General features: G+C 41.7%; 1 protein-coding gene across 1 annotated transcript; it reads right to left on the bottom strand.

Annotated features, from left to right (window-relative positions):
* Positions 1 to 10,484: 10,484 nt before the first annotated feature.
* LOC124217254 (uncharacterized) lies at positions 10,485 to 11,496 on the bottom strand. Its single transcript, XM_046622658.1, has 2 exons — positions 11,389 to 11,496; positions 10,485 to 11,273 (listed from the first exon to the last, which is right to left on the bottom strand). The coding sequence occupies exons 1-2, from the start codon at positions 11,494 to 11,496 to the stop codon at positions 10,485 to 10,487; spliced, it is 897 nt and encodes a 298-aa protein (XP_046478614.1).
* Between the last annotated feature and the right edge of the window lie 9,611 nt (positions 11,497 to 21,107).

The raw sequence follows: 21,107 nt of genomic DNA, 5'->3' as shown, positions 1-21,107 counted from the left end.
TCGCGTAATTTGAGCACTGCTGCCGATAAGAAAGCCAAGCGCATAAGGCGGGCTACGCTGCATGATAAATTTTGTATTCATCTAAATAATCCCCGGCATGTTCCTACGAGAGGATATAAACTGTTACATTTCATTAGAAATGTTCCAGCTCCATCACATCCCCCGACGAAGACAAAGGCGCGTCTCTGCGGCTTCTGATTTCTCGTAGGATTCTTTCGTTACTTTTAGCCTGTGTCTCAATCCTGCGTTTTAATTTCCTTCGTTCTACTACTTCCAAAGCAGAGGGATTCCTTTGGCAACAATATCCGGCGAACGCCGAGATATAGGTTGGCATATCAAATTTCCACAGCAGGAGTAGAATAGACAAGACGGATATCGTTCCAGAAACGGCAGCTATTGATGGGATCCCTATACCTTTGAAGTTAGCCCATGTATTGTTGACCCGAAGGGTCGCTTCGTTATTCGCGAGGACACTCTCAAGGTCTAAAATGGCTTGTCCTTGATCCTTGAGGGTATCCAAGTTAATCACGTGATGCAATACAATTTCCCGGCCTGTTACAAATTTGTTTAGCGGGGAAATGGTATCTGCATGTATTTCTGTTAATTGAGAAGTCATATGTTCTACGATTAATTTGACTCGCGTTTTCAAAGTTTGAAGTTCGCAGCTCTGATTCGTGGTTATCAGGGATGGCTTGGTGATTTGAATAATAAAAGTCTGCATTGAAGCGCATGTTATGGTTACCTCAATTGGCTTCGAAGGTAAGATTATTTGCGATCCCTGCGTTCTTATGTAAGCAATATCTGTGACGAGAAAACGACTCAGAGTGCATCCTCGTGGTATGGGATCAGTTATTTTCTCACAAAGTTCAATAGTATCGTTGCGATGTCCCACATCGCGGTAATCACCAATGAAATAATCGGTTATCTGTTTCAGTTGAGAAAATGTGACTTCTCTTATAAAATTCTTACGTACTAATTTCAAAGCATATGTTGGGTTAAGCGTTACATAAGTGTGATTTATTCTTACGGGTACCGGGGTATTCTGAATTATTACCCAAGGTTCCTTTTCTAAGTAAGGCACTGTGAGTATATAGATAAGTTTGCCTTTATCTGTGGTTATAGTTAAATCACTTATTTTAATAAACTTCTCGTAATTTTCCTCTTTAATAGGTATTAGTGTCTTTTTGTCATTGGCGTCGAAAGCTTGAAGAGCTGTCATAAGCTCCTTTGGAGTAAAAAGGGTGTTATCGATGATACCATGCCTTCCTAATTGCACGGCAGTCATTACCAGGTCGATCAGTCTTTGCAGTTCTTTAATTTCAAATAAACTTAGAGTTATAGCTTCCATGTATTCCTGATAAGCAAGCGTTTCGTTACCTTTTATTTTTAATGATTCTAATTGTCCCCATACAGTTTCCAAAGAGTGTTTAAGTTTGAGCTGATTTGTATTCAAGATATTAATTTGGACTTGATTGATGTGCAAGGACTTGGTTACCACAAGATTTAGAGTGTCCGTTACATTTTTTAGTGAGGCTAGATTCCCATTAATTATTTCCAAATCATCCGCGTCAGCAGTTCCATAGATTGATTTTTGGATTGTTCCTAAAAAGTTAAACATTCCTCTTTTCGGTCTGATGTTTGGCGTGAGATAAGATTTCCTTAGGGGATACATTTCATTTGCCAGACCCGTCAGAAGGACGTGTTTTCCAAATACCGCCTCAGCTTCGCGCGAGGCTTCGTAAGTAACATCGCTCGACGCGAGCGCTTTCGGAGTACTTGTTTTGGTTCCGTGGGATTGAGATTCCCTTAATTTAGAGGGGCGGCGCGTCATTTGAAGAATAGGCGCACCCAAGTCTAAAATGACTTCCAAAATATTCTTGTGTGACGAGGCACGGGCAAATTCTAAATCTAAAGCGTCCAGGGCGGACTGGGCGAGGGATCGCTGACCAGGGTTCCAATGGTCCAGATAGGTATCCCGTATCGTCTGGAGGCCTCCGAGTTTGTCGTGAATGTCGAGTAATGGTTTGGTGAACCCACTTGCGTCAATGGATTGGAATATCTTCCATCTTTCCTGGTACATGTATACTTTGCCCACTTCCTCCTGGAGTAAAGTCCCATTGATAACTGAGACATCGAAGTAGGCTAGGGACAGACTGCTACACCTATAACAAAAGAAACTTAGACTCTATTCCGTGGAGATCCAATCGTTACCCTGAACCCGTTTGAGTTTAATTCTAGGGATTGGATCGTTTTCCCTTGGTCCGGTGTCGTATTCGTAGTACGGTTTGGTATTATTCAGATGGGTCTTCCAATAAGACGCTGTGGAATCATCCGCGGTTTTCTTGTAAGTGATATTTCCTTTTTGTTCGTGGATCTCGACGACGACGAATGGTCCATTCCAAATCCTTTCCAAGGCGTTCTGTCGCGTATGGTTCTTGATCATTACTTTATCTCCCACTTGATATAAAGGAGTTTGTCGTCGTGTTCCTTGGTCCACTTGTTTTTGGTTTTTCTCTCTGGATTTGGTAAGCCAGACCAGAGCTTTCTCGAACCGTTCCTCTCATTTTCGTATCTACAACATTTTCTTACTAATCACGGTTTCCAATCGGTTTTCGCGGAAACCGTCAGGATTGTTGGCTTCGTGACAGAACATGAGGTTGTGAGGCGTTTCACCTGTTGATTGATGAACGGAAGTGTTATAGGCACGTGCCATTTCTATTAAAACCTTGTCCCAAGTGTGTATTCTCTCTTCGCAGGCAGTTCGAATATAGTCCTTCAAGACACCATGCATTCGTTCTATAGAGCCGTTCGACTGCGGGTGATATGCAGTTGTGGTGATATGTTTGATATTATAGTGTTCGAGAAAGGAATCGGTCAGCTTGTTACAAAACTCCTTTCCCATGTCCGTCAAGATTACTTTGGGGCACCCGAAGTTACCTATCCAGTACTCTGATAGAGCCTTGATAACTTCTGTCGCGGTTTTGTTCGTGAGTGGGGCACATTTAATGAATTTAGTTATTGAATCCTGCATCGTGAGGATATATCGGTGTTTATTCCAAGATTCGACCAGAGGTCCGACGATATCTATTGAAATTTGATCGTTAGGTTTTTCAGCAAAGGTTTCGAAAAGAATAGCGGGTGATTTCATTTGTATCCTTTCCTTTTTATACATCTGACACGTGGGGCATGCCTGGATAAAGTAATTGATATCATTCTCCATACGTGACCATACGGCCGTTTCTTTTACTCGGTCAATTGTTTTTGCTAGGCCGAAGTGTCCATTGATGTCGTTGTGAGCGCTGGCCATGATTTCTTTCTGTTGCTGTTTGTTAGGCACATCCTTTCCTGTCAAGCAAAATGATATGTCTGCACCTGAGTCCTGACGTATCCTCTTGAGATCTTCAATGATCGAATTGGTTTCTTCTTTGGTGGTTTTCTTAGGGTCAATCCAGAAGTATATCTTTTCGTACCTTTTCGGATGAATATAGTTTCTGAGTTTCTCACGTCTATCAGTCTGATTCTTTGGTATAATCAGGGTGTTGTCAGAGGCATCCTTTTCTTCTAGGGTAATCTTCACCCATTTGCCGTCCTCCCCTTTTCGATTTCGGTTGGGAACGAGTTTGACGTGAGATTCTGTTCTGCCTGTTGTGAGTGATAATCTCTCGATGTCAATGTGGCGTGCGGCAATATGGTGGACCCACTTGGGATTCTTATCAATGGGTGTGATTTCGTATAGTCCCTTTTCCAATTCGGTGAGTTTTCCGAAGATCTCTTCCTTTGTGCGAAAGACTGTAGATAACTCATCCGCTACTACGTTACTTTTTCCCGAAACATGTTCTATCAGGAATGAGTATTCCTCCAATCTTAGTCTCCAACGCAGCAGGCGTTGACTGGGGTCTACGCAATTTTTCAGCCATACTAGTGCACGATGATCGGTGCGGATGATGAAGGGTTTATCTGGTGTATTGAGCAAATATACTCTTAGTCTCTTGACGGCCCATACAACAGCAAGCATCTCCTTCTCCGTCGTGCTGTAATTCCTTTCCGCATCATTGAGGGTTCGAGATAAGAAATATATGGGGTGGCCGTCTTGAGATAGTACCGCTCCAATTCCATCGTTTGACGCGTCGGTGGTTACGACGTATTGTTTAGCTGGGTCTGATCTCACAAGTATCGGTGGTGTGACCAACTTTTCTTTCAGGGTTTCGAAGGCTTATTGGCAGGCTGCTGACCAATCCCATGGGATGTCCTTTCTTGTTAACCTTGTTAATGGTTTCGCTAACATTGAATAGTTTTGTATGAACTTTCGGTAATACCCCGTCAAACCAAGGAAGGATCGAATCGTCTTAACGTTGACTGGAACGGGTAATTGTTGTATCGCTCTGGTCTTTTCCGGATCTGGTTTGCTTCCTTCGTCAGTGATGACATATCCGAGGTATCTCACTTCAGTTTTCATGAAGGCGCACTTCTCTGGCTGGAGTTTCAAGTTACATTGTCTTAAACGCTGAAATACGGTTCTTACATTTCGATGGTGTTCTTCCTCCGTTTCACCAAAAATTATTACGTCATCAATGTAGACGCAACAGATCTTCTGATTCAATCCTCTCAGCGCATCGTTCATCATGCGTTGGAAGGTCGCAGGAGCGTTCTGTAATCCGAAAGGCATTCGTTGGTATTTGAAATGCCCGTCGGGGGTTGAGAAGGCAGTGTATTTCTTGGAGTCAGTAGCCATGTTGATCTGGTGGAATCCTGCGGCCATGTCGACAGTAGTAAAGAACTTGGCCCTTCCCATGTGATCGAGTAAATCCTCGATTATTGGTATCGGATAAGAATCCTGAACGGTAAGTTCATTAATCTTCCTGAAATCGATCACAATTCTATACTTGGGCTTTCCGTCGGGGCCCGGTTTTTTGGGTACAACCCAAACTGGCGAGTTGTATGGCGACTCGGATTCCGTTATTATTCCTTGTTTCAACATTTTCTCTACTCCCTCTTTTAGAACCTGCTGGTGCAGCTGTGGAGCACGGAAACTTTTCACATTTACAATGCGTTGAGGATCTGACAACTCGATGCGATGTTCAGCCATTGAAGTTCCATTGACCATGTCTTCCTCCTGTAAGGCAAAGATATCGCTGAAATCCTGAAGAATACTCCAAATTTCTTTCTGGTACTCATCCGGTAGGTGTTTCAAGTCGACCGTATGTTGGAGCGCCTGCTCTCTTTCATCACGTGGTTGTTGCCATACACCCGGGGTCGACATACTCTTTACTCGGTGGACTTGGACGTTCTCCAGTCCGAGCTCGATATCTTCGTCTTCAGCGGTGGTGATGATTCCATAAGCCGTACCATGATTGTTCGTGTGTACAATCTGCACCGGGATATTTTCCATAGGCATTCCATCTTTATAGACCATGCGTAACATGAGATCGAGATTCTTTTCGTCGGTATCGATGGCAACTTTGTTCACCGAATTTGGTTTAAATCGAATTTTTCGGTCGCTACTAAGGTGGTGTATCTTATTCTTCAGGGTGAGCGTCGAGGCATTCAACTGGAAATCTCGCCTCCTCATAAACGGGTTTCCCATGATTCCATCTTCTTCGTCAGGCAGATAATCGTCTGGTATAATGACGAATTCGTCCTTTAGCCCCATGTGAGTTAGTACAGCAATTTCATTCGCGGAATTTAGCGCTTTGCCAGTCTTAAAGGAAATTTTGCGTTTGATAATTGGACAAATTTGTTTATCCGATGGATAAATAACCTTCCGTTTTATGAGGTTTATTGATGCACCTGTATCGACCATAAGGGCTACTCCTTGCTTTGTTTCTCCAAGTTTTATTACAGCACACTGTAGTAACCCCTGTGAAACTGAACATACACGGGCTCCTGTTGGCACTCGTCCTCTAGTTCGTCCTCCTGTCCCTTTATTTCCTCTTCCTCTGACTGGAGTTCCTCTGACGTGCAATTGACTTGGTCGTTGGGCGGTTTGTCTTTGAGGCTGGCGTTTTGAAAATTTGCGTCTCGCTTATTGCCGTTAGTATTAGGGCGTTGGTCGTTCTGTGGTCGGCGCGGAGCGTAGCAGTTCCGGCTGTAGTGTCCTCTGGTTCCGCAATTATGACATACTGCTTGTTGTTCATGGGCGGTCCGATGTGTGTTACAGGTGTGGCATTCACATCTCTGGAGTTCTTTATCTTCATCTTGTTTCGCTTCATCGTGGTGGTGGACAGACGCTGGTGGTCGAGGAGTTGACCTTGGCAAGTTCGTCGAGGTTCTTTGTTGTACCTGGAATCTTCGCGTATCTGATGCGCTGCCTGGCCCGTAAATTTGGGACTTGTTCCAAAACGTGGGTTTCGAGGCTGTGTCGTTACTGTTCATCAGCTGTTGTTGATGCATTCGGAAATTCAATTCCTCGCCTTCGGCTTCTTTCGCGGCCTCCTGGGCTTCTAGTAACTTGAAGTACTGACGGTTTTTGACTTGATGGAATATCCTCGGATTAAGTCCGTACAGATAGTACTGGCACACTCTATTTTCGAGGTCTTGAAGATTAGGATCGATGTTCGCTCGTAGTTGTTGATTCGAGAAGGCAGCTACGAGGTCTTGGTAGATCTGATTGAATTTGAGATTGTAGGCGTCCACAGTGTCGCCCTTTTGGCCTGTTCTGCCAAGCTCCATTTCCAATGTGGTGGCACTTTTCTCGACAATAACGGCTGATCTTATGACTTCGAGTGAAGTTGGGATTGTACGAGGTCTCCTCTGGTTGATGGTCTTCTGAAGAGCTCCTCCCGTCTTCAAGCTGATTACCATGCTCAAAAACGGGAAACGTTGGGTTGGCATAACTACCATATCGGCGGCTTTTACTTGCATGATCCAAGCGTGTACGTCTTCGCCTGCTTTTCCTTCCAGTCTGCAATCAATCATCTTGATGGCTTAAAACGCGGGTAGGAAATCTTGGATCGCATAGGGCTCGTCCGCTGGGCGATTTGGTTCTCCGGGGTATCTTCCGGCAGCATCGGGGCGTAGGCTGACATCATTCAAGTAAGCTTCCGTTCGTGCATACGGGCCTGGGTCTATTGGATTCCGAGGGGGAAACACGTCTCGGGGTGGCGCAGTTGCCGGTAGTTGAATTCTTGTTTGGTTTCTTCGCGCAAGTTCCTCAATGTTTCTCATTATCTCTTGCTGTTGGCGTAAAGCTTCGGGATCACTCAGCAACTGGGACATACTGAACGTCACAGTGTCCGGACGACGATGTGGTAAAGTAGCAGACATTTCCAAGGCTCTTCGAAGTTCATCCTCTTCTTGCTGTTCTAGACGACGACGCGGGACGTTGTTACGGGTATTGCTACCAGTACCTCGTGGGATTTCGTAATCCGTCGGACCATTAGGCCACTGTGGACTAGGCCTTGGTGTAAGGCGTACGTTCGGCATCCGTGATAAACGTCGGCTTTCCTCGAGAACGCGTTGCAGTGTCGAATCCGTATCCGACAAGATATCATGGTTTACATTGGCTCGCGCGGTGGAGAATCGGTCGTTTTCTAATGAGCGATTTTGGTGAAGGGTCGGTATTGGCATCGCATTTATACCTTGATGGTCCGAGTCTGAATTGGCTGGGGAGCCCACCTCATTGATGCGCGGCGTCGGTGGCAGCAATCGGTTTTGAGCGAGCCCGTATAATGCCGAGTAACGTGGTGGGTTTGTTACGATTGAGGGAGCTATCTGAGTAGGACCTTCCACCTCTGATTCAACGAGACGCGCGGTATCTAGTTGAATTCGCGGTATCGCTCCGGTATGGTTTCCGGGCGGTCTCAAAATATTAGAAACATTCGGATCATCGCTAGTTGTTAAGCGATAATAGTTATTGATTGCTTCTCGATTGGTATTACTATTTGTAAGAGCTTCCTCTTGACGGTTTTCTTCGGTTAATTGGTTATTCGGTTGTTGCATTTCCTGAAACATTTGGTTGGTGACGCTTTCAAGCGTGTCTTCGGGACGCGGAACTGTTTCAGAGTTTCGATTTATTTCTACATTATTGCGACGAATGAAGTCGTGTTCACGGCGTTCTTGATTTCTCAATTGAATAAAACGGGTAACCTCTTCTATAGGCAAATCTTCGCGGCGAGCAAGTTGACGCGCAGTTAACCTCTCTCCGTTTAATTGCTCTAGACCAAGACGGTATCTGCCCATTGCAGTTAAATCATTACGTTCGGTGGCTTCTTGTAGCCTATTCACAAGCTGAGTCATTTGGTTCGTCAAATCCCAAAATCTCTCTTCAAACCGGAATTCAGAAGTGACGGATTGTCCATCTTCTGCAGTCTCAACAATAGTGGGAGGTACTGCCGATCTCCGGTCATTGTTTTCGTTCACGTCCATTGTGAATTTATTTTTAAATTTACCTTGAGTCAAGCTTTGACTTTATTTATTTGAATGATTCAAGTTTGACCATCAAATTCTTAGTTTCGATCACGATTTGTCCTTCGATAAGTTTATGGTGACTCGAGTAAGTAACAAAATGCTTGTACTTACGCTAGGAGTAGCCAAATTGAGGTGTGAAGCATCACACTCGAAGATCGTGGTAGCCGTCGGTACGAGGCTTCGATGTCCTGGAGTCTCTGACAGGCACCGGGGGCAAGAATATAAGAGCGGTTCGAGTCTGAGTGTCCTTATTCTCACTTCACTTCACTTAGACGGTTTAAACGCGAAGTTTATTGTATCTAAGGAGTGCAGAATTTTATACTTGCTTCCTTTCCAATAAATACACAAGTTTACTATGGGAATTGTCCAGTGTAGAATCAGGCGGTCTACACTCAGTCCCTGGTTATCAAGCGGTCTACACGCAGTCCTTGATTGTCTACGCAAGGCGGCCTTTCACTCTATCCCTTGCTAGGTACAATTCGTAATAATTACTTATAAACGCGTAGCCGAAGGTTCGCGCGTGAATTTATTGGGCTTACGCACTCACTTCCAAAATTCGTCACTATGATCCGGCCGTTTGATACGCGCGCCGCGTTCGTTGGTTTAAACCGGATCCTGGCAGGATCGCCAAATTTGTCATGCAAATATTGCGCAACGATTATATAGGTATTTATATGTTTATTCAAACAGAGAAATGAATGATGATTGATAACAAAAATGGTAAAAGGAAGTGTTAACGTTATATTATATTAAATTAGACGTGCGTTACGCCTGGAAGCAGTATTGAGACTGCTCACACGGCCTCTCGCCGGGCTCGGCGACAGTGCATATGAAGTGCATAATCGCGTAATTTGAGCACTGCTGCCGATAAGAAAGCCAAGCGCATAAGGCGGGCTACGCTGCATTATAAATTTTGTATTCATCTAAATAATCCCCGGCATGTTCCTACGAGAGGATATAAACTGTTACATTTCATTAGAAATGTTCCAGCTCCATCACAAACTTAAACGCGCACCAACATCTAGGCGCTATATTTCAAGACTCTTCTTTGTAATATTCTGTAAGTGAGTCAGTACGTTTCATGGCATTCCACTTCCTTCTGAACATCCTATTCCGTACCCTCACTGAATGTTTTTCCCCAAGGGGTGGCATGTTACGTCCTCTAGACTTCTTATTCCTTTCCCACACTCTTAGTAACCTCACGCTCTGTGGTCTACTCTTGTCGTCCGCGAGTCAGCAGATTCTTCTGTAACTCGCGGCTAGCCTGCCTTCTACATCCCTCTAAACCAAGACCATACCTTTTTCCCTCGACCGACTCCGTTGCATTGGCTACTAATAAACAATCATATACTTTAAATCATTTACCTTCCCTTAATACCGATCCCTTTCTATTCCATTCACTTTCTGCATTGGGAGTAGTAGCACGCGAGTGCATAGTCGACGTGAACGGACCCTATAATAGCCAAATAACACCTTGGCTGGGCGTGGAGTAAGCTCCGATTACCGCTCATCGGAGCCTACGCAATCTACCTCGTAACAAATATAACAAATAAAATAAATAAAATGAATAAAATAAATAAAATAAATAGAATAAATAGAATAAATAGATAGATAGATAGAGAGAGAGAGAGAGAGATAGATAAATAGAAAGAAACAAATTTTATCATACTAGGGCCGTATGCCCACGAGTACAAAAAAATACATTATCAAAAAGGAGAAGAATCCAGTATTTATCTTGAAATTAACTTAATCCTCATTGACAATAGAGCAGGTAGTAAATAGCAGATAGTGAATAATGCAAGACTCGTGATAATAATAATAATAATAATGATAATAATACTCTAAGAAATAGTGAGAGAGAAAATAGTATGAGTGAGAGAGAATAATACTCTGGGAAATAGTTAGCAACAAGCAAATAGTAAATAAAACAACCCCAATAATAATAATTTTTGGAGAAAATAGTGCGAGAGTTTAGTATTTACGAGGTACAAGAGATTGAGCATTAATACGGTCAATTCGAAGTTCTATAGATATATTGTTTTGTTTGTGGTGGGGTATAATAGTGAGGCCTGATCGAATCAAGTTAGGGAATCGAGTTGATCAGTATGAGTAATACGGATGATAGGCGTATTCTGTGTTTTCTCTATGTTGACGCTACCGCCACATGTCCAAACGTGCCGATATTGTTTTTCTCTGGCCACTTGCTTAGCCATCATTAGGAGACTACGGACCTTGGCTGGCAGAAATTCGTTAACGTAGTTAGGACTTGAAGAGGAGTACGTGGGGTGGACATGTTTCGCGTTTAACGGTCCGTTAGAACGCTTGGCGGTGAAAATGGAGTTCCGTAACGAGGGTGAGCAGACTGAGAGAAATAAGGACTGCGGGTTATTCGTGGTTTCTGTGGAACGCATGCGCCTTACTTCTAAAATTTGAGTGCGGTCAATCGCGACGTCCAGAACAGTACAGAAGGAGATAATCTGGTCATGATCGTTCACATGACCTTCAGGGAGACCCGTGATAATGAGATCAGAGGCGTGTAGAGCGCATTGCAGTTGTCTAATACGGTCAAGAGCTCGCGTGTCCAGGGGCGGTACACCTGTGGGAGAAGGACGCTGCTCAATTTCATCTACACGCCGAGACAAGGTGTCAACTGATTCGGACAGTGAGGCTGTAGTTCCTTCGATGTTATCTAGTCGATTGGAGACAGAATGCAGCCTTGCCAGACAATCGCAAACATCGGAGTGGAGTTCGTCGAGACCGGTCACTTGTTCTTCAATGGATGCTATATCCCCGAAAACATTTTCGATTTTCTTGAGCTTCTCCGATAATTTTGGAATGACTTTGACAGTGGATGCAATGCCGTAAAGCTTATTAGTGAGAGAGAGGTGATGAGATTTGAGAACACAGCTATTTGATCACTAAGAGCCAGCATGTCACGATCTTCGGATGTATTAGGGGGACCGTCTGAGACACTAGACGTACTGGTTGACCGTTTTCGGCATGAGAAGCAGGTAACACCGGAGGCCAGAGGTAGTTCAGACACGGACGAAATCCCGAGTTTGCGCCTAAGGCATTCTCCATGGACGCCATGCGTCTCCACCAAGCACAAACGTACGATGTTATCCGTCCCGATGAACTTCGACCAGATTCCACAATTGACAGCTGGCATATAGCTGTATACACATAGCGGTAAGCGTATACACAGCGGAGGAGTGCGAAAGGCTCGAGCGAGACGTGATGGTGCACACACATACAGTGGCAGAAGCTCACGAACAGAGAGGCAAACGCACACGTAGAGAGAGAAGCACGAAAGTAAGATATAGCGAGTCCAAAGTTCAAATAGGCGTAAGACGGTCAGATAGTGTAGATGTGTATAACAGTAGATTAGTATAGCACAGACCGTTGATAGACGGCTGAACAAAAATACACAACACACCTATATCGGATAGTCTTCTATATACACACACAAACAGTCAGCGTCGTAAAAACACCAATGGCCCGTTGAAATGCCACAAATTATACGAAGATGTTTAGTTGCAGGAATTATGTAAAACTGCACTGCGTAGGGTCAAAAAATCGTGGCAGTTGAAACTTACAGACTCCACCCACCGAATGGTACACACCGCGAATTTTTCTGATACGTACTTTGGTAAATATGTGAGATAAAACGCGGAGCTCACTGTGACACGTCTAACTACCAGAGATGGGAACAGAGAGAGAGAGAGAAAGAGAGAGAGAGAGAGAGAGAGAGAGAGAGAGAGATTAGATTAGATTAGATTAGATTAGGTTTATTATGCCCTAGCAAGGCTTTCGGGCAAGTTATAGACATAAAGTTGAATGCGTTGGATTTTCAAAATTACATAAGTAAATAGCAAGTTATCTTAATAATAATACTAGCTGAAAAAATAATAGCGAGGCAAAGTGAATATTAGCAGTTAGAAATTAATTAATAAAACAAGAGAGAACGATGTGCACTCCCTCATCGTCTTGGTAGCTTTTTAGAAGTACTGAATCAGCGGAAAAAGAGAGGAAAAAGAAAAATCATTGTTTACAAAATATGAAAATACGAGTTTTGTTACAAGATATAAATAAGAGTAACCTTAGATGATAAGATATTAATTCCGCAGAATTAACACGGGACATGTGAAGCAGGTAAAAAAAAAGGTTGAAAAAAAAAATGATAAAAAACGCAAGACCAGTAAGGAGCAGTTTGAAATGACCATACATAACAAGCTTAGTTGAGAAAAGAATTAAAAAATACCTTGGGTAACGAGCGTAGACAAATCAGAGTCCGACTTAAGTGTAATCGCTGGTAAGCCATTGTTTTTGCGCGCAAAAATTTTACCTGACTTATACCAAACGTAGTCAATATCTCCAGATGAAACCAGCAGTTTCGCCTTTCGTAAGAGTTTGTAATCATCGCGAGAAAGAAATTCATTTACAAATATTTCACCTTTGTTTTCCGATTCAAAAACAGTACTGACAGGAAGGTCTTTTATTTGGCGCTTTCTACCGATAATGTTGTCGCGAGTACGGCTGGATTTAAGTTTTACAATGACAGATTGAGTCAAGTGAGTAATATTATTATTATGCAAAGCTACACCAGATGTCCTTGAAACACTACGAATGTCGAGTATCTCGGACGAGAGTTCCGAGATCTCCAATGCATGAAAGACTTTTTCGATCATTTTTGCAGAAGAATCTTTAATTTCAAGCGGAAGGCCACTCACAATAATCTCAGCCGGCTCATGAAAACAGCAAGCAGGAGACGCGGTTTCACGGAGTTTTTCAATTTCGCGAGTTAGCAAATTACATTTAGTCTCCAACGATGGTAATTTTTCGGTATGTTCGGCCACTATAGCGCTCTAATGACTAAAAGCCTCGAGTTTTGTGGTGATTTCGCGAATAGTATTGGACTGAGCTTCTATCAAGTACATGAATTTTGAATTATGGTCTTCAATTTGCGCTACTAACAATTTAAGCAGTGACTCAATTGAAAAAGCCTGCATGACTGATTTCGAGATATGAATATTTGTTTGAATACAATAGTCGTTAAGTTACAGATCGAATGATGAGACGTAATCGATTGTCGTAAGAGTCGAGTGATATAGCCGACGAAAAAGTTGCAGATGGCGCAAGCAACGCTGCGAGATCGAGCAGTCACGGGTCAATATGGACAGCAGCATCATGAGCCGTAGATTGAGGTTAGATTCCAGACACTTTTCACCTCAAAAACCCAAAGAACCATGCAGGTAGATGGCGATAATAATATGTTGAGGTGAAAAAGCAGAGATTTGGCGTGCTTGATTATCTGTAGAGAATAGGCCCGAAGGCAGAAAGCAGCAGAATCAAGTCGAAAAAAGACCAAACAATGTGACAGATGACTTGCGTACTCACCAGGAAGAGAGAGAGAGAGAATGAGAGAGAGGGAGAGAGAGAGAGAGAGGGAGGGGTTGAGGGAGAGGGAGAGGGAGAGGGAAAGGTAGAGGAAGAGGGAGAGGGAGAGGAAGAGGCAGAGGGGGAGGGAGAGGAAGAGGAAGAGGGGGAGGGAGAGGGAGAGGGACAGGGAGAGGGCGAGGGAGAGGGAGAGGGAGAGGGAGAGGGAGAGGAAGAGGGAAAGGAAGAAGGAGAGGGAGAGGGGGAGGTAAAGGGCGAGGGAGAGGGAGAGGGAGAGGGAGAGGAAGAGGGAAAGAAAGAGAGAGTTGAAATCTTCGGGTTTTCGAATGAGCATCTTTTTTGCGCAGCCACTTTCTCAAACACCTGTGTGTCTACACGAGGGATTTATCTACACTGGAGAAGTTTCAAACCGCTATTCGAATTTGTATGACAGGAGACACGCTCACCCTCCACCTCAGACTTGTTTTGTCGTAAAATTTTTTTATTCTTTGATGGCTGCGATGGTCCATCACTGCAGCCCTCCACCCAATCACCACTGCGTATTGCCTACTACCTACTTTTTTGTTGGATGGTTTTTCCCTTCACATGCCCCACGTTGGTTGGGGAGTGCAGGTTTTTCATTTTTGCTGAGCAACATAAACAGCCATATCGATCAATTTCACAACCTCTCCCCACTCACAATCCTGGATCGGTAAGCACACCGGCTTGCAACCCGATGCGTGCACATTTTTTACACAAATACTGTGAATCGTCTAAGAATTACAATAAAATATTCAATTATACGAAATATCTCCACATTCTCTTCCCTTATGCATACAGGTGTTACGTGGAGGTGAGGGTGTGTACTGAGCGGTAGTAGTTAATGGTTAATTGAATAATCAAACTCCCACGAAACGACAATGAATAAATATTAAAACTAAGAAAAGACCTACCTTTTGATAAGCCGGTGATTTGTAGGATCGTGTTGCTATAGTCCTGTACAGGTCTGTGCGATTTGTTTCAATTGTTGAGGCAATTTTATAATAATAAAAACGGGAAAAAGGTCGTTCAAAATAAATGGTTTAATATGATTTAACTGGTGAAAGATGAAGTATATTCTGTAAAATTTGGTGATTGGAATGTCTGATAACAATGAATGGTGATAATGACATAAAAGCCGAAAGTAACAATTTATAAAGCGTTTGAGTTCATATAACGATCCACGCCGACGGACGAATTTATATTTAAATGCAGAGAAGCTTCAGAATCACTAAATTTGACCGTTTGCGGGTTTTGGCAAATTATGTGTTCTTCTATTTTAAAGAATATTAGTATTTGGTACCAGGAACATCTACTCTGAACGATGGTTATAACTAGCTGGTCGTGATTATTCGATATTGTATCTCTCTTTTTAGATTATCTTAAATCAATTATATATCCTGTTATTAATTCTTGTTGGGTAAATCTTGGAACCAATAAGCATGATTTAATTGGGGGTAGTGAAGCTAGCCACCAGTTCTAGACTTGCTGTTGAATGAATATTACTGAAGTAAATTTTGATTATAAAGGTGAAACAAGAATTCGTTCAATTTCGAAGATTAACACTCGGATCGACTTATCTTTAGGTGAATCGGTCGACGAGATTGAGAGCCGTCGGATCGTGTCGGTCTGCGTCAGTGGAATTCGGGACCAGGGCCTCACCTCAAGTTCGAAAGAGTTAATGAATCGAACGATGTTGAACGTCGGTCACTTAGTCTTTGTGGATTTAGAATGATATCTTACTATTGAATACTATAGTTGAAAGTGTCAATTTGCTGAGTTTGATATATGTTAAAGATGATTCTACAGATCATTTATTAAAAATGCTAATGTAGTTATCATTATTGGCACTTAAAATTACCTGATTCGGTTGAATCAGGGCCAAACTCAATTCAATTACGGAAAATGGGATGGCATAAAAATGTCTATTCGCGAAATGATGAGATTTAGTAAAGCACAGAAAAGATGGAAACGTAGAAGATGGTAAGTCTTTTGCAGCTAACAGAATAACTGAATGCTCGAATTTGACGAATTAGCGCGAGATTTAGGCCGGTCACAACTAAGTTTTTCCGAACGCTACTATTGCTCAAGAAGGGCTAATACGAGTTGACCGCCACGCACCTCGCGACTTGACAGACGAAAGAACGCGGCTTCTTGGGCCCGAGGGTCCAAGGAACTGCAGTTGTAATAAGTTACAACGGTAATTAGCCAATGAGGTGCGAGGGCGACCTCCTGGCGCCCAAATCTACATGGTCAGCGTTACTTCATGCTCTTCGACGGTGTTCCGACGATTCTCAATCTCGTCGGTGACACATTGAAAATATGAACAAAAGATACTTACATGCAATGTTCACACATTCATTCATACATCCCAATAAGTAATCTATTTTAATTTGGTGGTTCCGTAGGTAGTGGTTTATCCTAGTTATTGGTTATAGTTTTAAATTGAAAAGAGGGATATTTCCAGACTGAGCGCTACTGATGCTAATTCAGCAGTCCCTTATCTCCGTTCTTGGTACCAGTTGAATAGGAGAAAGTCGAACCTTATACTAGGGATCATTGCTGGTCTCTACGTGACTTTTGCCGGGAGGGGTGGAACTCGCCGTTATGAGAATATGAGATTTTGATGGAATAATATCTGTGCATTGAAGAAATTGAAGAAATGAAATGAAATGGAATTTTGAAAAAGGTACGCCAAGGCGGTACGTCGGGGCGTAACATAAGTGTGACATATCATCAATAACAATAATAATAACAATCATGATAACAATAACAATAACAACAAAAACAACTACGGCAATAATTGAATCTCCGTACATGCATAGATAACGATCTGGCAAAAATACCGAGTCAATCAAACGATACTAGACGAGCACAAGATAAAAATCAAGACGTGGAAATGCAAACAATAAACGGTATCACGAATAGCACAAACGTTTTAGTAAATCCAAATACCATTAAAAATTTCTCAGGAGAATCCCGAAACAAAAAGATCACACAACATCGAACCAAATTTTACCATCGTTATGTAACCAAGATAAACGACGCTATACTCGAAAAAATTCACAGCTAAACCTGAAAATAATCTATAAATAACTTACAGGTTATTTGGAAAGGAAATGAGTTTTAATTCATAGACACAATCAAATGTGATTTACCGGGACAATCTCTTAAAACTATACATATAATGCGCATGCGCGAGTTTTATCGGCTGCTCGGGCAGGCTGGCCACTCCGAGTTTCAGCTGTCAAACTCTGTTTCTGACGGCGTTGTAGTTCATACGAATTTTTGAGGTTAGAATCTCAAACAGTCGAGGTAGTGACTCGGAAAGTTGATGCTAATGCTCTTTAAAAATTGGCTTTATTCGACTAAAATGAGAAATATGTTTAAATGTTGGGTGCTTGGAAGAAACGCAGCAGGTGGGTGCGAACACTTTATTTAATCATTTTTATTATTTCGTACATTAGAAATAACAATGGAATTTTTATCTATCAACAGGTGATACGGCCAAAATAATTACATCTCTGATATTCACTGTTATCTGCCCATTCGATATGTCAGACGTACAAAGATCATCGCCACTTTCAAGCAGCTAAGCAACTTTCTCACTCTTTTGTGATTTCAGGCGGTAATATTGAATTTTATCACTTTCGAAAATGAGACATTAAACCGAGCGTTCAAGAAATTCAAATATCTCACTATCTTTAACGGAACTGTGAATCTTTTTTTTCTCGAAAATCGTTCAACAAAATTTACGAATAGTCGATAGTCAATGTATTTTTTCCGATTAACAAATTATTGCTACTACTATTTAAAATTTCCGAATGATTATCAGAATTTATTTCGCAAATTTTCAATGATGTTCGATTAAATAAATGAAGGGAACCTAATACTCAGATTGAAAATTCAAGTAATATTAGATTTATTAAAATGATTTCTGTATTTCATGTTAGTGCGGTTCGAAACAAAGAAAATCTAATCGAAAGCGTAGAACTCAGGAACGTAAATCACATCCTGTGACACAAGTTGAAAATCAAGTTTCTCAAAATGCGCCTCAATGTCACAATATGCTTCAAGGACAATCATATTTTAGAGTAATGTCAATTTTAAAGTAATGTAAAGATTGTGTCCCTTGTTCCATCAAAATAAATGAATATCTAATTTTTAACGAAGTTTATGAAGATTTTTCTCCAAATAATGTAATCCGATACAATATCTTGTTCATAGTCCTCCGAACATCACCTTCTAACTAGGATATTTGGAGAGAGTCCCTATGTTGCAGAAACCATTATGAAATTCTTGGTTTTCAATTCGTGCTATTGAATAACTCTGTGTTTCAGGTTCCATTTTCAATCTCAAAATGGGATTTTTTTTGCTCCAGATAATGCTAACATGAAATGCAGAAATAATTGCGGTACATGGAAATTCAGAAGCTTTCAGTCTTAGCGTAGGACCCTATAAAGAGTGGAAAATTGAATTTGGTTTCAAGTTAGCGTGCAACTAGCCAGCCAGATGACACCGTCAACTAGGATTAAATTTGAAGACATTTTTAACTGAACTTATTTAACAGTTCTAGATTCAGATTGATTCAGTTTGCCTAGCAAAATTCAACCCTACAATCTAATTGAGGTCTTGAAAAACTATTTATCTGAATTTGATGCCAACGAGAGTAAAAGTAAGCTTCGAAATAAGATACCAAATCAAATGGTATAAAGTTTGAAAAACAATGCTGGTCAATAATAATGCTTAAATTACAATGGTGCACAGAATGATTCCTCGATAGAATGAGTTGGCAGCAATGGTTAAGTAACAAACTTATCGCTATTGGCTCGATCAAAGTAAAATGATGGGATATTCAGCCATTATGATCTGTAGTATATCCCGCTCTCCAATTTTGCCTGAACTGATGTTAGAAAGGTGGCGATGGCCTGATAAAATTCATTCTGGCACCTGATGTCTGACGAAACAACCAGGTTCGATGGTTTTGATGATTGCACCGCTCAAGAAACCAGGATCCTTGCCACCTAAACGTTTTGACCATCAGGTGAGGCATAATTTTCCTCGTGTTAATCAGAGTTTGAACTTCGAGCCAGCTGAAAAAAAAACAAATTTTATCATTGAATCCATGTTAAAATATTGTCATTGTCAAAGATCACGTAATTGGAAATTTACTTACATGCTTCCATGCCTGACAAATTTAGTCCCGCTTTGACAATGAATTATTTCGTACCTGAAAATGTTAGAAGCTATTACTATCAAACAGGATCTTTCGATATTTTGGAAGGCAAAAAAAAGGCAGCACTTTTTGACAGGCAACCAATGGCCAGACGAGGGGTGATCAGAAGAGTGGAGATTGGTCTCCCAGTGTTATCGGAAGATTGTCTTGTAAGTTATTGTTTTGTTTCCCAATTTTTCATGAATAGCATGATTTACACTGTAATATTAACTGTTGTTCTTTTTCTCTTTTTATTCTTGGATATCTGGTGAACTGTCTTTGTTAACGGAACATTGATTGTTGTACAATGGAGCTGCAAAAACTTTGTCAACTGATCAATGATGTCGGCGAGGATTTTTGTGAGTATTGCGTCGGGTACGTTTTCTGTTAATTGCTACTCTTTGTCCTCCTAAGCTTCGTGTTTAAGATGAACAATTTCTTGACTTCTTGTTACTCATTTCTTTTATTTATTTCATGTTCATCGGCACTAATTACTGACTTCTGGAGCACTGCACCATAACGAATCTACTCTGGAAATACATTCTACTGGGTCTCAACCATTCATTTATTTAATTTCATGTGAATAAAGAATCTGTTCACAATAAACATTGTTTTGACTTACCTACCTCTGTTTGTCCAGACTCCCACTTGTTAATGACATTTCCCGTTGAATTTCAGATTTCCTCTTTCAATAAATAACACCAAATTTCTGTATCATTTGACATTTGCTTTTACGTTAAATTCTTTATTGCGTCGGTTGAATATCCTCCGAAATCAACCACGGTATTGCTGAACGATACTATTCTTCTTAGGCAATTCACGCTACGTGAAAATAAATAGAAGCATAACCTCAATCCACGGCTTTACGCGCGAGAGAATTGAAGCTTTTGTTTCATTTTGTGTACGTTGGCGCCTTGCTCAGCAGATGGAAACATCACCGCGGCGCGAATTCACCGACCAATGAGATTAAATTATTTGGTGCATGCGCGTTATGTGTACAGTTTCAAGAGATTGTCCCGGTATGTATAACGGGTCGATGTATCACCCTTTGTTTTCATTTCGAAACATTTCAAAAAAGAGGCATCGGGGGAGATGTTTAGTAATTTGAGCGGTAAACCGCCCGCAATGCCTCCGGCGCGTGCCATACCGGGTGATCCCAATCCTCGAAGGGGCAGCGTTGCCCCCATCACCCATCGAACAATCATCTGATGCCGAAGAAGTCTATGAAATCGTCACCCTGCCATGGCAGTCGTCAGCTAGCCCTCGAAAATATACAATTTCGCTTTAAATTTCCGCCCCACCTTGGCGGTGTTTCTTAAAATCCTTTATACTGACCCACCCTAGGGGCTCTAGAGTCCTCAGCAGATACTGTAAACAAGGATGAACAACCAAGGTTGAATTGAAATGCTACACAAACACTTCGAATAGAAAGGGCGAAGACCATGTGCCGCAGAACACTATCATAAACAATGAACAATAAATCGAAATGAAGAATTCCCAAAACTTGAATACTTTTTCTTTGCGCATATTTATTAACGCGCATAATTAAGCGATTCAAAAACTCTTAAACATGTTACGATAAAAACATTTATAATGAGCAAGATGATGAAACTTTGTACTTACAGAAATCTTCTCTAATTCAAGAACCATTTATTTGTTCTTCTCTAACTATGTACTTTTATAACTCGTCAACTCAGTGACGTTTAAAAAATGTATACAATTTTTCACACAGCGACGCGATCTCAATTTCTTTGCCTCGGCTTTACGGACACTTTCTGTACGCGGAGATAGTCCTCCTCACCTATATCATCCATAGCTCTAACCCGACCTAACCCAGCGGAGTAGAAGCTAATCTGACCTAAGACGGTAGGACTTGACCTAACGTAACCGAACTTGACCAAAGACACTACAACCCAACCTAATATAACCTATCCTAATCCAAGACTGCCCAACCTAACCTAAATTGATAAAATACTTTCTGGAATGATTCATTCGATCAAGCTTGATCGCTAGCTTCGATAGTTTAATGATTCTTGAGCAATTCGCGGTTGGCGCGACGGCCTCGAGGTTT

This window comes from Neodiprion pinetum, chromosome 4, assembly GCF_021155775.2.
Source record: "Neodiprion pinetum isolate iyNeoPine1 chromosome 4, iyNeoPine1.2, whole genome shotgun sequence".
Lineage (NCBI taxonomy): Eukaryota > Metazoa > Arthropoda > Insecta > Hymenoptera > Diprionidae > Neodiprion > Neodiprion pinetum.
The sequence above is the reverse complement of the archived record's forward strand: the minus strand, read 5'-3'. Positions and strand labels throughout refer to the sequence as shown.

What these genes read in the sequence shown, in the direction of transcription:
- LOC124217254 (XM_046622658.1), bottom strand. Translation starts at nt 11,496, where the DNA reads ATGGCGTCCATGGAGAATGCCTTAGGCGCAAACTCGGGATTTCGTCCG. An exon ending in ATGCCGAAAACGGTCAACCA is followed by an intron (nt 11,274 to 11,388) that starts GTACGTCTAGTG and finishes CTCACTAATAAG; the next exon opens with CTTTACGGCATTGCATCCAC.